The sequence below is a fragment of the Triticum dicoccoides genome, chromosome 6A, assembly GCF_002162155.2.
Source record: "Triticum dicoccoides isolate Atlit2015 ecotype Zavitan chromosome 6A, WEW_v2.0, whole genome shotgun sequence".
Lineage (NCBI taxonomy): Eukaryota > Viridiplantae > Streptophyta > Magnoliopsida > Poales > Poaceae > Triticum > Triticum dicoccoides.
Window position 1 is genome coordinate 588711862 of NC_041390.1, and position 11586 is coordinate 588723447.

Here is an 11586-nt window from a genome sequence, read left to right on the forward strand (position 1 = left end):
AGCTGATGGCCGGCGGCGAGAACACCGACTTCGTGCAGATCGCCAGCGGCGACCAGGTCAAGTTGGCCAGGTTGAGGGAGATCCGTTCTTGGTTTGATAACACAAGGCAGATGAGCTTGATGGCAATGGCCACTCTCAAGAATTTAATGAAGAAGGAGAGGGCAAAGCTTTGGCCCCTGCCCGCACAACCGATTCACAAGATCGAGATCCTCCTCTGGGCGATGGAGCAGGCCAATTCGTCCAGCGAGTGGACCAGGCGAAGGTAGTGGGTGTTCAGATCCAGGGTAGAGCATCCACTGGATCAGGAACCCACCGTGCACGAGGTGCCGTTGCATATTAAATTTAATCAATTAAAATTCCCCGCAAGATCTGACGGCTAATAAAAATCAGACGTGCTCAGACATGTAAGTACTGCTAAGTACTCCGAGTACTAACCCAATCACCGTAAAACAGCTCATATATATATATAGTGGAGAGTGCTGGGCATATAAACGGAATCCGGTCCTAACTCGAAAGGGAGGAACGGACGATCAAATCAACATGATCCCGATCCGGATCTGAATTCCGAATTCGAAACATGACGAGGCGGTTCGAACGGATGCCAGGCCCAGGCGGCGGAGAAACAAACGCGCTATGGAGGGGGAATATACCCGATGGGCCACAACAGCCATTGAAAGAGCACCTCGTGCAGCAACAGGACCTCCAACTCGCACGCGGCTGCGTGCGCCGCCGCCGGGTCGCCTACAGGGATCCACCCATTAGCATTCGAGAGAAGACGACGTACGCGCGTGATCAAGAATATGGTAATCGCGGCCGGATTAAGGTAATCAAGGCCAGCTACACGAGTACATGCATGCATGCCATGCTACAGCGGTGCGCGTGTGATCAAGTATTATCAAGGTAAAGGGACTGTCTATTTGGCATTTGACTGTTTTTCAATTCGACAACATTAAAAAAAACTTGACAAATGAACAGTTGACACCTATACGACCACAAAATCACCCGACGGCACAAAAAGGACGCCAAAACGGGTCGGGCAAAACATCTGACCCGGTAACCCTGGACAACAAACCACTCCAGAAAAATCTGGGAACAACCCCTCTTGATCTCCAGGACCACAGCTTGGGCCCAGCTTGCAACACACAAAAAGGGCCAAACCCCTCTCACAAACCAGTTCACAGATCTCACCAAACAGCACAAAGAGCAAATCAGAAGGGAGGAGAAAAGAATAAGGGAGAACATGGAGACGGCCATGTGCGATGGAGGAGAAGATTTTGAACCTGATGAGGAGCAACAAAGAAGAACATCAGTGGGAAATCAGCATCACGATCCATAGGTCAGCAACAGTCCCAACTGCTCACCATCTTCTCTCTCAACCATTCACATGAACAAATCAGGAGGGATTTTCTCATCTGCAAGAGATTAGATCAACATCAGCTGTAATTCTGGGAAATTGCATAATTTTTGTGATCAATTACAAAGACATCATCAAGGGAAAAACATTGAAAAGTTGTAGTTGTTCCAATGGAAAATACAGTACAATCCCAGTGTGAATTTCCAGCCAAAAGGAACATGAAATACAGCAATTACATAGAGACATCATCAAGAAAATAATTACAGTTAAAATAAACATGGAAATACAGCAATTACGAATTTCCAGTGTGAATCACATGCTTTTTGTGTGATCATTTACAGAGACAAGCTTAAACAGGGTAAGTTTCAGAAAAACTTAAGTAATTTTTACACTGGAAGAACCAGTGTAAATCCCAATGTAAAATCCAGTGTCAAGCCCAATGTAAGTGTAAAATCCCTAGTAAAATTACAGTGTAAGTAGCTGGTAATTTCCAGTATAAATCCTAGTGTAAAAACTATTGTAAGTAACTTGTAATTTCCAGTGTGAAATACTACTGTAAAATACAGTTTATACATTTTAAGCAATTAGGAACTTCTAGTGTAGGCAGGTAGAAACTTATATAATGAAAGCCACAGTAATAAAAAACAGAGGTAAATGCATTGAAAGTACATACTAAGTAGAGCTAGAGCAAGAAAATATATTCAGATTACAAACAAAGCAGACAGACTTTACAAACATTAACATCTATTTCTAAAAGCTTGTTTCCTGATGATTACGCTAACACTGACATTTTCTTTTCAAATGTGTCAGGAGAGGAGCATGATGAGGGCAGTAAACGAAGAGGCTAGAGTTGGGACAAAGGAAAGTAGAGAAAGCAACAATCATGAAACAAATGAAGATGTCCTCATCAGACAAGTCAACTTCAACAGATTTAAGCTTGTTGGCGAAATAGGACACTGGAGGGATACTGGTAAGATTGAAATGAAAGAGGATAAAATCACGGCGAGCCTCAAGATCACAAACAAGTGGCTCACCATCTACTGGGAGGTCAAGGATGTCATGGATATCATACTTAGTTAAGGGGATGAATTTCCTTTTCAACTGAAACTCAGAAGCAGGAACATCAAACCTAGATGCAAAGCCACTAAATAAGCCTAAGAGGAACCTCGGAATGGACAAAATTGAGGAGACAACCCAAGCCATAATTCTGAATAACACCCTTTTACCTAGGACACATGCCATCAACAACTCTTGAGAAGAACTTTCGAGAATATCTAGTGAATGTTGAACAAACAGGGAATCAGAAGATCGTTTCTGCCTCTACAAAAAAGGATAATAAGAACTTCATTAGTAATCGAAAATAAACTAAAGATACAAAGGGAAAACCCCAGCAAAAGAAACATCAGACAAGCACTCAAAAGATAAGAAGAGACAGGAAATAGAAACACAAGAAGCGAAAAGAGACTTACAACATTCCTTCTACAACTAGATGATAATTTCCTTTTTAGGTACTTGACTTTCTGTACAAAACAAATACATAAACATCAAACCAACATATAAAAGAATAAAATAATCAGAAAAAGATAATCATGAAAAATAAAATTAGATTAGAAAAAACTTACATTATTCAAATAGAAGTTGTAAAGGGCTTTATCAAACTCTTCATCGTCACCAGAGAAATCCTGAAAAGAAAAAAATCAGACAATAAGCACAACAATTAAGAAAATGAAAAACAGAAAGAAAACACACACACACACACAAGGGAAATGAAAAGAAGAAAAGCAGACAAAAATAACTACCAAAGACATAGCATTCTCATCAGCAAAATCATTAGGCACGAAAAAGATCTTTTGAAGAATCAGCATTCTCAACTGAAGAAACTAGCGGAACATCCTAGGGACAGACTTTCCGTAGTCTGCCCGTTGAGATACTAGCTGAAAAACAAGAGAGAAAATGGGACTCAATTATAGAGACACTGGAAGTGCAAACCTGTGTAAAATTCCAGCAATAATCTAAGAGAAATTTACACTACAAGAGAACAAACTACACAGTAAGTATGAATAAAATTATACTGTAAAAAGGGCATCAAGTTACAGTTTAACTATAAAAATACAAAGTACAAAGTAATTATGGGTAAAATTACACTGTAAAAGGGCAACGGGTTACGGTGTAAAACGCCATCGGATTGCAGTACAGAAATTATGGGTACAATTACACTGTAAAAGGGCATAGGATTGCAGTGAAAAAACAGTACAACCTACACAGTAGTAATTATGGGTACAATTACACCAGAAATGGACATTCGAGTTGTAGTGTAACTACAGTACAAACTACAAAGTAATTATGGGCAAAATTACACTGTAAAAGGGCAACTGGTTACAGTGTAAAACGCCATTGGATTGCAGTACAGAAATTATGGATACAATTACACTGTAAAAAGGCATAGGATTGCAGTGTAACTGCAGTATAAACTACACAGTAATTATGGGTAAAATTACACTGTAAAAAAAGCATCGGGTTACAGTGTAACTACGCGATAATTAATGGTAAATTTACACTGTAATAAGGCATCAGACTACATTATAAAAACAGGGTCAATCTATGCAGTAATTATAGAGAAATTTACACCAATAAACTAAAGTGAAAATTACACTACAAGATTTACACTGTAAATACGCATCGGATTACAGTGAGAAATCAACACAAACTACACAGGATTTAAACTGTAATTAAGTGAAAATTACACTCCAATCTACATAGACATATACATGGGATTACAGGGATCAAAGGACCCTGTAATAAGGCATCAGACTACACTATAAAAACAGGGTCAATCTAAGCAGTAATTATAGAGAAATTTGCACCACTAAATTAAAGCAAAAATTACACTACAAAATTTACACTGTAAATATGCATCGGATTACAGTGAGAAATCAAGACAAACTACACAAGATTTAAACTGTAATTAAGTGAGAATTACACTCCAACCTACACAGAAATATACATGGGATTACAGTGTAATTAAGTGAAAATTACATGACAAGATACAATGTAAAATATATATTGGATTATAGTGTAAAAACATGACAACCTACACAGAAGATTAAAGGGATAGAATTACACCGACTGATTACAGGACAATATACACAGAAAATAAGCTGAACAAAACACCTTGGCACCTTCAGAAAAAGGATGGTAATGTGACCAAAGGATAGAATGTGATAAAATTAAGCGAAATTAGGCACAACTAAAGGACAAGTTAACCACACAGTAATTAAGGGGCAAGTTTCACAGTAAATACTACAAGATACACTGGGAAATAGTGCAAAATAGGGTACAAATATAACTACAGCACAACTACATATGACGCATGAGGTAGCAGTGAAGCTCTACAGGACAAGTTGCAGGGAAGATACAGGGCAACTAATAAGGTTAAAAATAGCACAGCTGAACTTCATGCATATATCTCTGCAAAATTCATGTAAAGTGTAACTATTCCCCTGGCTAATATATCACAGTAGGAGCCTCTCCTACTGTACTCATGAGTCAAAAAAGAACAAGCATGGAATTCAGGAGGGTACACACAAAAGGAAACAGAGACATATAGAAGTTCAGTAACCAAAACCTTACAACATGCAGAAATTCAGGGGCTATAACCAGACCTCGATCTTCAGAAACAATCTACGGGATCCACCACTGAAAACTAAAGCCTACTATGCCTACCTCCACATCAGTAGCAGGAGAACTTATCCTGTACGGCTACCTACACATCAAGAACGAGAACCCATCCGGGCGGGAATTTGGTCTGCGTCCACAACAAAAACAGAGGACCACGACATGGAGACTATCAGACTACGCATGGCGCACTGCAGCCTCCTACCAAAACTCACGCGCACAACCATGGCGGACTAGAACACCACGACAGCGACATGCACATCCTGTGGACCAAAAAATCACATACCGCGGATCCACGAAACCAAAAATCACCTAGATCTGAAACTACATGGCCACGAAAAGCACGGGCAAAGCTCGAGAGACAAGGAAAACCAACCAGTGCAGCCCGCGGACAGAGAGAAGAAGAGGAAGAAACCAGTATCCTGCGGTGGATGAGCTCGAAATCGTCATGAACAGAAGCAATCACCTCCCCCTCCGCCGCTCGAGCTCACTCCCTCTGCCCTACAGAAATGAGAAAGGGGAACGACCGGACACCCCGCTCCCAAATTCAAAAAAAGACAAAAAGACCAACAGTACCCGGCCAGAGCGGGGCCGAGGAAAACGGGCGGAAGTAGAAAACCGCGCCCGATAACAAGAACCAACCCGAAAAACAGCACACGCCAACAGGACTGAACGTGAATCTCGGCGCGAGATCAAACGGACAGAGATTTGAACGAGAACGAATTGAAAAACAGTCGACTGGAAAATAGCAAATCCGTAAGGTAATCAATCATGGATTGAATTTTTATTAGGCATGATCGTCGGGCCACGCGACATATACACGTCAACAACAACAAAAATCGAAGAGAGAAGAAGCTCCTCAAAGTCCAAGCTTTATTACTCAAAGTATGGTGTGGAATACAAATCAGATCATGGGGTGGCCGACGAGTTACATTTCCTTGTGGGTAACCACCAAAGCACGTTCGTCAGGGGCCGCTCCTTGCATGACAACTTCATGCTCGTCCAATGCACGGCACGGAGACTGCATATTTGTGGCCTCCTTGCCACATCTTCCACGAAAATAGCAGTAAATGGAGTGCCAGGAGATACCATATACAATGTGTGTGGATTACGACAGGGAGACCTCATTTCCCCAATGCTCTTCTTCCTATGCATGGAGCCGCTGCATCACTTGTTCAAGCAAGCAACCGATTGAGGCATGTTTCACCCCCTGGCCTGGACCGAAGTTCACCAGCGTCTATCCATGTTCGCTGACGATGTCATAGTTTTCTTCAAGCCCAAGGAGGAGGAGATTAGAGCATGCCGCAAGTTGCTGGGCTTGTTTGGAGCAGCCTCGTGCCTCAAGGTCAACCTATCAAAGTGTGTGGCACTTCCAATCCGATGCAAAGATATATTTTTTGTGATATATAACAAATGTTTTGCTAATCAAACTGAAGACATAAAAATTTATGCCCCACTTATAATCACATCTCAAGGGAGTATAAAAGACCATAGTTTTATTTTGCTTTCTTTAATTCTAGCTGCGCCAACTCCACTCATGGGGCGACAACTGGGGTAGTTGTGCCTTCTACAGTAGTATAGTTAAGTGTCGTGCCTAAGTCACTGTAAGTGAGTTCATGTTCCTACAAATGAAGTAAGATTTAAATCCTTAATATATAGCATTAATTTGGTACTAATAGCTATGTTTGCTATGTTTACTACATCATGTTTAACAATATTTTGTACTCCTATTTTGAGGAAGTGCTAAAACCTTACTTTGCTTTATCGTTGATAAGTTAGAAGAGTTGAATTAGAAGCCGCCAACGGGGCTGGGCACAAACCCACGACAGAAACACCTCCCTTGATCGCCCGGATCCGAAGCCGCCACCTCGTCCGGCCGCAGGATGCGGGTGCGCCACCCAACCCCATGACGAGCCGCACTCTAAGCATGCCTGACACATCCGTCCCGTCGGCCCACAAGTTTGTCGGCGGCCACTTTGGTTGCGGCAAGGGCCTGAGAGGAGGCACTCGGGAGGTTGGGACTAGGTTTTCTTTTTGCCTTCCGCTTTGCCCCATGCGGAGCGAGGCGGGGCTGTGAGGCGTTTTATGTGTCTCCTCGGTCCTCATTCAAGATGAAGGAGCAATTGCCAAACCTGTTACATAAGGTAACTGCAAATGTAAATCTGGATGGCCTTCCAATTTCAGATTGTACTCACTCACAGGGTCATATATGTACATCACTAACAGTAAATTAACCAGGGTCTGTCATTGTAACTGCGATTATGTCCAATAGAGAGACCGGTTGGAGGGTTGCTTAAAATGTTTCTTTTAGCAGGACTCCGTTTTCATTTTAAGAAACTATCAGCAATTCAGAATGCTAACATAAATCGCAATAAAAAGCAATATTAGGCCACCTCCTATTGACATCACAAACAAGATTTGGGTAAGCCGGACCAAATGCTCGATGTGTATAGCCGAACAAGCAAGATTTGGGTATAGCCGATTGAAAGCATCAGGTGCGCTGGGTCAGCATCAATCATCAGCTTATGATGGAAACAAGCATCGTTCCTAATAGCATTCAACCAAAACAAATTTCCATCGGTCCTGATTTCCTGAACACAAGTCAACAGGAGGAAATTCAAGTCCTTCATCAATCAAGAATACAAAAAGACACATCTCAATGACTTGAAACGGCTTAACTAGTAGTACTACGAAACTACACATTCTTCTCGGATTCACGCAAAGATAACTGCATTTCTGATGCCCCTCTAACTTGAGCATGACACGCTGCTGCTCTCGCTCTTGCTAACGCGGATGCGCACAAGGACACTCTTGCTGGTTTGTTCCTCACGCAGCATCCCCGGAAGCAGTGGGAAACAATCACTGTGCTCTTGCGACCCATCTCCGGTGTAATCTAGGATGAGAGGGCATATTTTCGTGTGAGAGAGATGGTTAACCGATCCAAGAGAAACACTGGCCGAATCAAGAACACAATAGGAGTGGCTAAACTCACACTCGAAAAAGAGCACAAGAACACGGCTGGCTCCTCTCGGCCTCAACTTGGCCTCTTCACACTGGAGTAGCTGGTCACATTAGTTTACTGAGAAAGAAAAATGTACAAGAATTTGAAGAAACTAAAGCACAGTACTGTTGCGCATCAACCACACCGAGTAAATTCTGCCTGACATGGAATCGTTTGGTCAGGTATGTGCTTTGTACTCTATGGCTTATGATTCAGTTTTCCACCTTGAGATATGAAATCAAAACTTCAACTCATATTCTAAATTCACCCAAGGATATACTGTGGTTATTATTATGTCTTTGCTGCAGTCTATGTTGAGGGTGATACTGAGACTAGAGTCTACAACGACAACATCAATAATTAACTGAAAAAACATACCCGAGATGCGTGTGCAACATGATGGTATGTTAATCCGAGGTTTGAGCATTTTTTTCCTATGGCGATCTGTTTTGTTTTAGAAATATTCATTAGCCAAATTTACTAATACAAATGTGTTAGCTGAGCACGAGCTACCTGAGTTATTTCTTGAAGAACTCCCTGCTAATTTTTGTTCTCTTGAAATACCACACCCACCCCTATAAAACTAGGCATACCAACAGGGACTAGCTCCTGTGGCTTTTCTATAAAGGAGAGACAACCAGGAGCTGCTTGTGGAGTCAAGGGCTCTTAACGTAGTTCTTCATGCAGCTTAATTTGGACTCCTCTCAGTATATCGTGTTATCATTTCCCAATCCATGGCATTCTCATTCTTTACAGAATTTTAGGTTTTGTTCATTTTTCGTTCATGTATGGGAAATTTAATCTTTTCAGGCAAGCTTCACTTGGTTCAATCTGGGGATAGTGATGTCGACAAATCACTGGAAGAGTTAAGTAAGTGCAGTCTGTATCTCCTTTTTTTGTACTATAAGGGAAGGCATCACAGCACAGTAAAAAAAATGTAGAACATCGGACATGCAGTGTTGCTGTTCTTTCCAGTGAACAGACTTGTGTGCATAAAGAAGCGCATTAGCCTGTAACAGGTGTTCATCACATAAGATCATCACAGCAACCTTCCTTTTGGAATGGGATAATGGGCTATTTTAGTTGCGACCTGATACTAAGGGACGATGAGCAAGAGAGTTGGCCAACTGAAGTGTTAGTTTCAGGGCACATTTGCCGAAGCGCTTTTATTAGTTTCATCAATAATACCAGGACTGAAGATCTGAATGCCCTTGTAGATACAAGCGGTGTGCTCTCTCTCTCTGCTTTTTTTTTTGCGTACAGGTGCTCTTCGGGTAGTTGAAATTGAGTTTGTACTAGGAAAATTGCCCGTGCATTGCAACGGGAGAAAAGGATGAGATGCAGAACCGGCTCCGCTGTAGGGTTAATACTTTTATGGGAAGCTACCATCAAGGAGGGCTGTTTGTAAGGAGGAGGGGGCCTTAACTTGGGCAAGCAGAGATTGCAATGATAAGGGGGTTCTGGGGGAGGCAAGTGTCACGGTTACAACCAGTGGCAACAGAGCAGTTCGGCTAGTCATCAACCCACGCAACTGCATGAGCTAGAAATTTTCAGGACTACTTTTTATACTGAATGAATCTATGTATCCTAGTCAGGATTAATAAAGCTCAAGAGTATGCCAGTAAAAGAAGGTATCTTATTCTTTTAGTATGTACGTGCTTCAGGAGGTGCATAAATGATAATTAAAATGTTTGATCGTCCATGATTAATTCAAGTGCATAACTTGAGGGCACCTAACAGATTAGTATATGTTCGCAGCAACATTATTGCACAGATCTGCAGGAATACCAAAATGATCCGTAAACTATTTATGACATGGAACATCTGTGTGAGAGAAGAAAAACTGATTTACTAAACCGAAGACGGTAAATTTTGAATGAGATATGTGACACAACATATACAAAATCACCAACTGATGAAGGGATCCAGCTTTAGAATTTGATAACTGAAATTAAAAGCCTCTTCTTCAACAGTTTCAGGTAATCTAACCGAGGCAATGAAAAGCCAGAAATATATGCAGACATGTTATATGTTTGTATTTTTTCTGTGTCACTTATAGTGTATCTCCAAAACTAAAATAAGGGCTGATTATGACACCATATTTTGGTGTTACGCCTGGGAAAAACATTTAACAAAAAGTTCTGACACAAAGTAATTAATTTACAAAAACTATTAGCATAATTAAGTTTCTTCTTTGCTTGAACAAAACATCACAAAAAATCCTAAAACATATATATTCTCTAAAATTTAGTAACCCATGTCACCCAACCGAAAGACAGAAGAACATTCATGATAGTCGGAGGAGATCAAACTAACATATTCAGCATAAAATTCTATAGATAAGTCCTCATATCTGTGGGATTTTTGGTTTTTACTATATATGAATTCTCTTAAAATTCAACAATGCTTTGTGTTGTTATTTCAGCATAATCATTCACGTAGGAGTAGAAGCCGGAGAATTTGGAAGCTCAACTGGCATCCATCATTACCTATTGTCGTGCTAACTTACTGGTCACTGGATGAAAAGCTATAGAAATTGGACGTTGCTTTGCGTTGCTTGTGCCACTGCCACATTCTGAATATAGATCACTGGATGAAAAGCTATAGAGATTGGACGTTGCTTTGCGTTGCTTGTGCCACTGCCACATTCTGAATATAGATCACATCTATGGCAGCAAGGGTTATCCAGTCCTGTCTGCAGCACAAAGGAGACGTAAGTGGGGACCTTTGTTTGGGGAAGCTGCGGCCTTGCCAGGTTGGTGACCGGACAGTTGCCGGCCAGCAGGAGCAGCGACCTTTGCGAGCCGGAGCGGGAGCCGAATAATTTGGCGAGTGCGTCACGCGAGGGAAGACGGCCTAGGTCCCCGCGCATGGTTAGCATAGCCTGCTGCAAGAGTCGTGCCAGCCTGATCTCCGAGTCTGGGCCGGGCAGCGCCTGCACGGTTTCCTCCAGGATGAGCATGCATGCCCAGGCCCCAAGCAAGGTTTGTAGGTTTTTCATCTCCAATCGGTTCGACGGGAACAAGTCGGCGATCGCGTCCATGACGGACTTGCCCGGATCCAAGCAGCACTTGAGCGCAGGCTGCGTCGATCTCTTGCGTCGCGTTGCAACGAACCGAAAGAACGTCGTGGAGTCCATCCTAGCGCAGAGCGCCCTCAGGCTTTCACTAATGCCCACGACATCCTAGACCCCTTCCTAGAGCCTGCAGCAGCAAGGGAGTCGGACGGCTCGTGATCGCGATACATAGAGATCGTGGCGGCGGAGCGAGTCGGCGGCGCACGGAGCTTGCGTTGATGTCTTTGGAGCGGGACGCGAGGCCGGGAGCACGGGAGCCGGAGAGTCCAGATCGGCGGCGGCCAACGCTGGTCAGGAGTTCGTGCGTGTTGAGATTGAAAGAACATGCGGTGCCCCCATGTTTGGTTTTGGTAATTGATGACAATCTCTATGGACTAATGGTTTCCTTGAGTTATATTTGAAGGTTTTGTCCATAGGCTTTTCTTGGAGTGCATGTGTTGATTTCAAGGAGAGTTTGTGTCGACCAAGGTGTTATTCAAG

At 42.4% G+C, this 11586-nt stretch overlaps 1 protein-coding gene across 9 annotated transcripts; it reads right to left on the bottom strand.

The window, feature by feature from the left end:
* Positions 1-431: 431 nt before the first annotated feature.
* Positions 432-5557, bottom strand: LOC119318185. 9 transcript variants are annotated; one of them, XR_005153996.1, is made up of 7 exons: positions 5406-5557; positions 3154-3288; positions 2977-3036; positions 2824-2874; positions 2581-2674; positions 1281-1412; positions 432-741 (listed from the first exon to the last, which is right to left on the bottom strand). XR_005153996.1 is itself a non-coding variant. In XM_037592699.1 (7 exons), the coding sequence occupies exons 2-6, from the start codon at positions 3217-3219 to the stop codon at positions 1381-1383; spliced, it is 303 nt and encodes a 100-aa protein (XP_037448596.1). In that variant the 5' UTR covers positions 3220-3288; positions 5406-5557; the 3' UTR covers positions 883-1280; positions 1362-1380. The 9 variants fall into 9 exon arrangements, 5 of the variants coding, with proteins under 5 accessions (XP_037448596.1, XP_037448597.1, XP_037448598.1 ...); XR_005153997.1 differs by lacking the exon at positions 432-741 and adding an exon at positions 883-1183; XR_005153995.1 differs by lacking the exon at positions 432-741 and adding an exon at positions 2389-2483 and having other exon boundaries at positions 883-1412.
* Between the last annotated feature and the right edge of the window lie 6029 nt (positions 5558-11586).

Excerpts from the sequence above, each read along its gene's own strand:
- LOC119318185 (XM_037592699.1), bottom strand. The coding sequence starts at position 3,219 with ATGCTGATTCTTCAAAAGATCTTTTTCGTGCCTAATGATTTTGCTGAT. Across the intron at positions 2,875-2,976 it reads ACAACTTCTATTTGAATAAT|AAAGTCAAGTACCTAAAAAG; the intron begins GTAAGTTTTTTC and ends TGTTTTGTACAG. Across the intron at positions 1,413-2,580 it reads GTTGATGGCATGTGTCCTAG|ATGAGAAAATCCCTCCTGAT; the intron begins GTAAAAGGGTGT and ends AATCTCTTGCAG.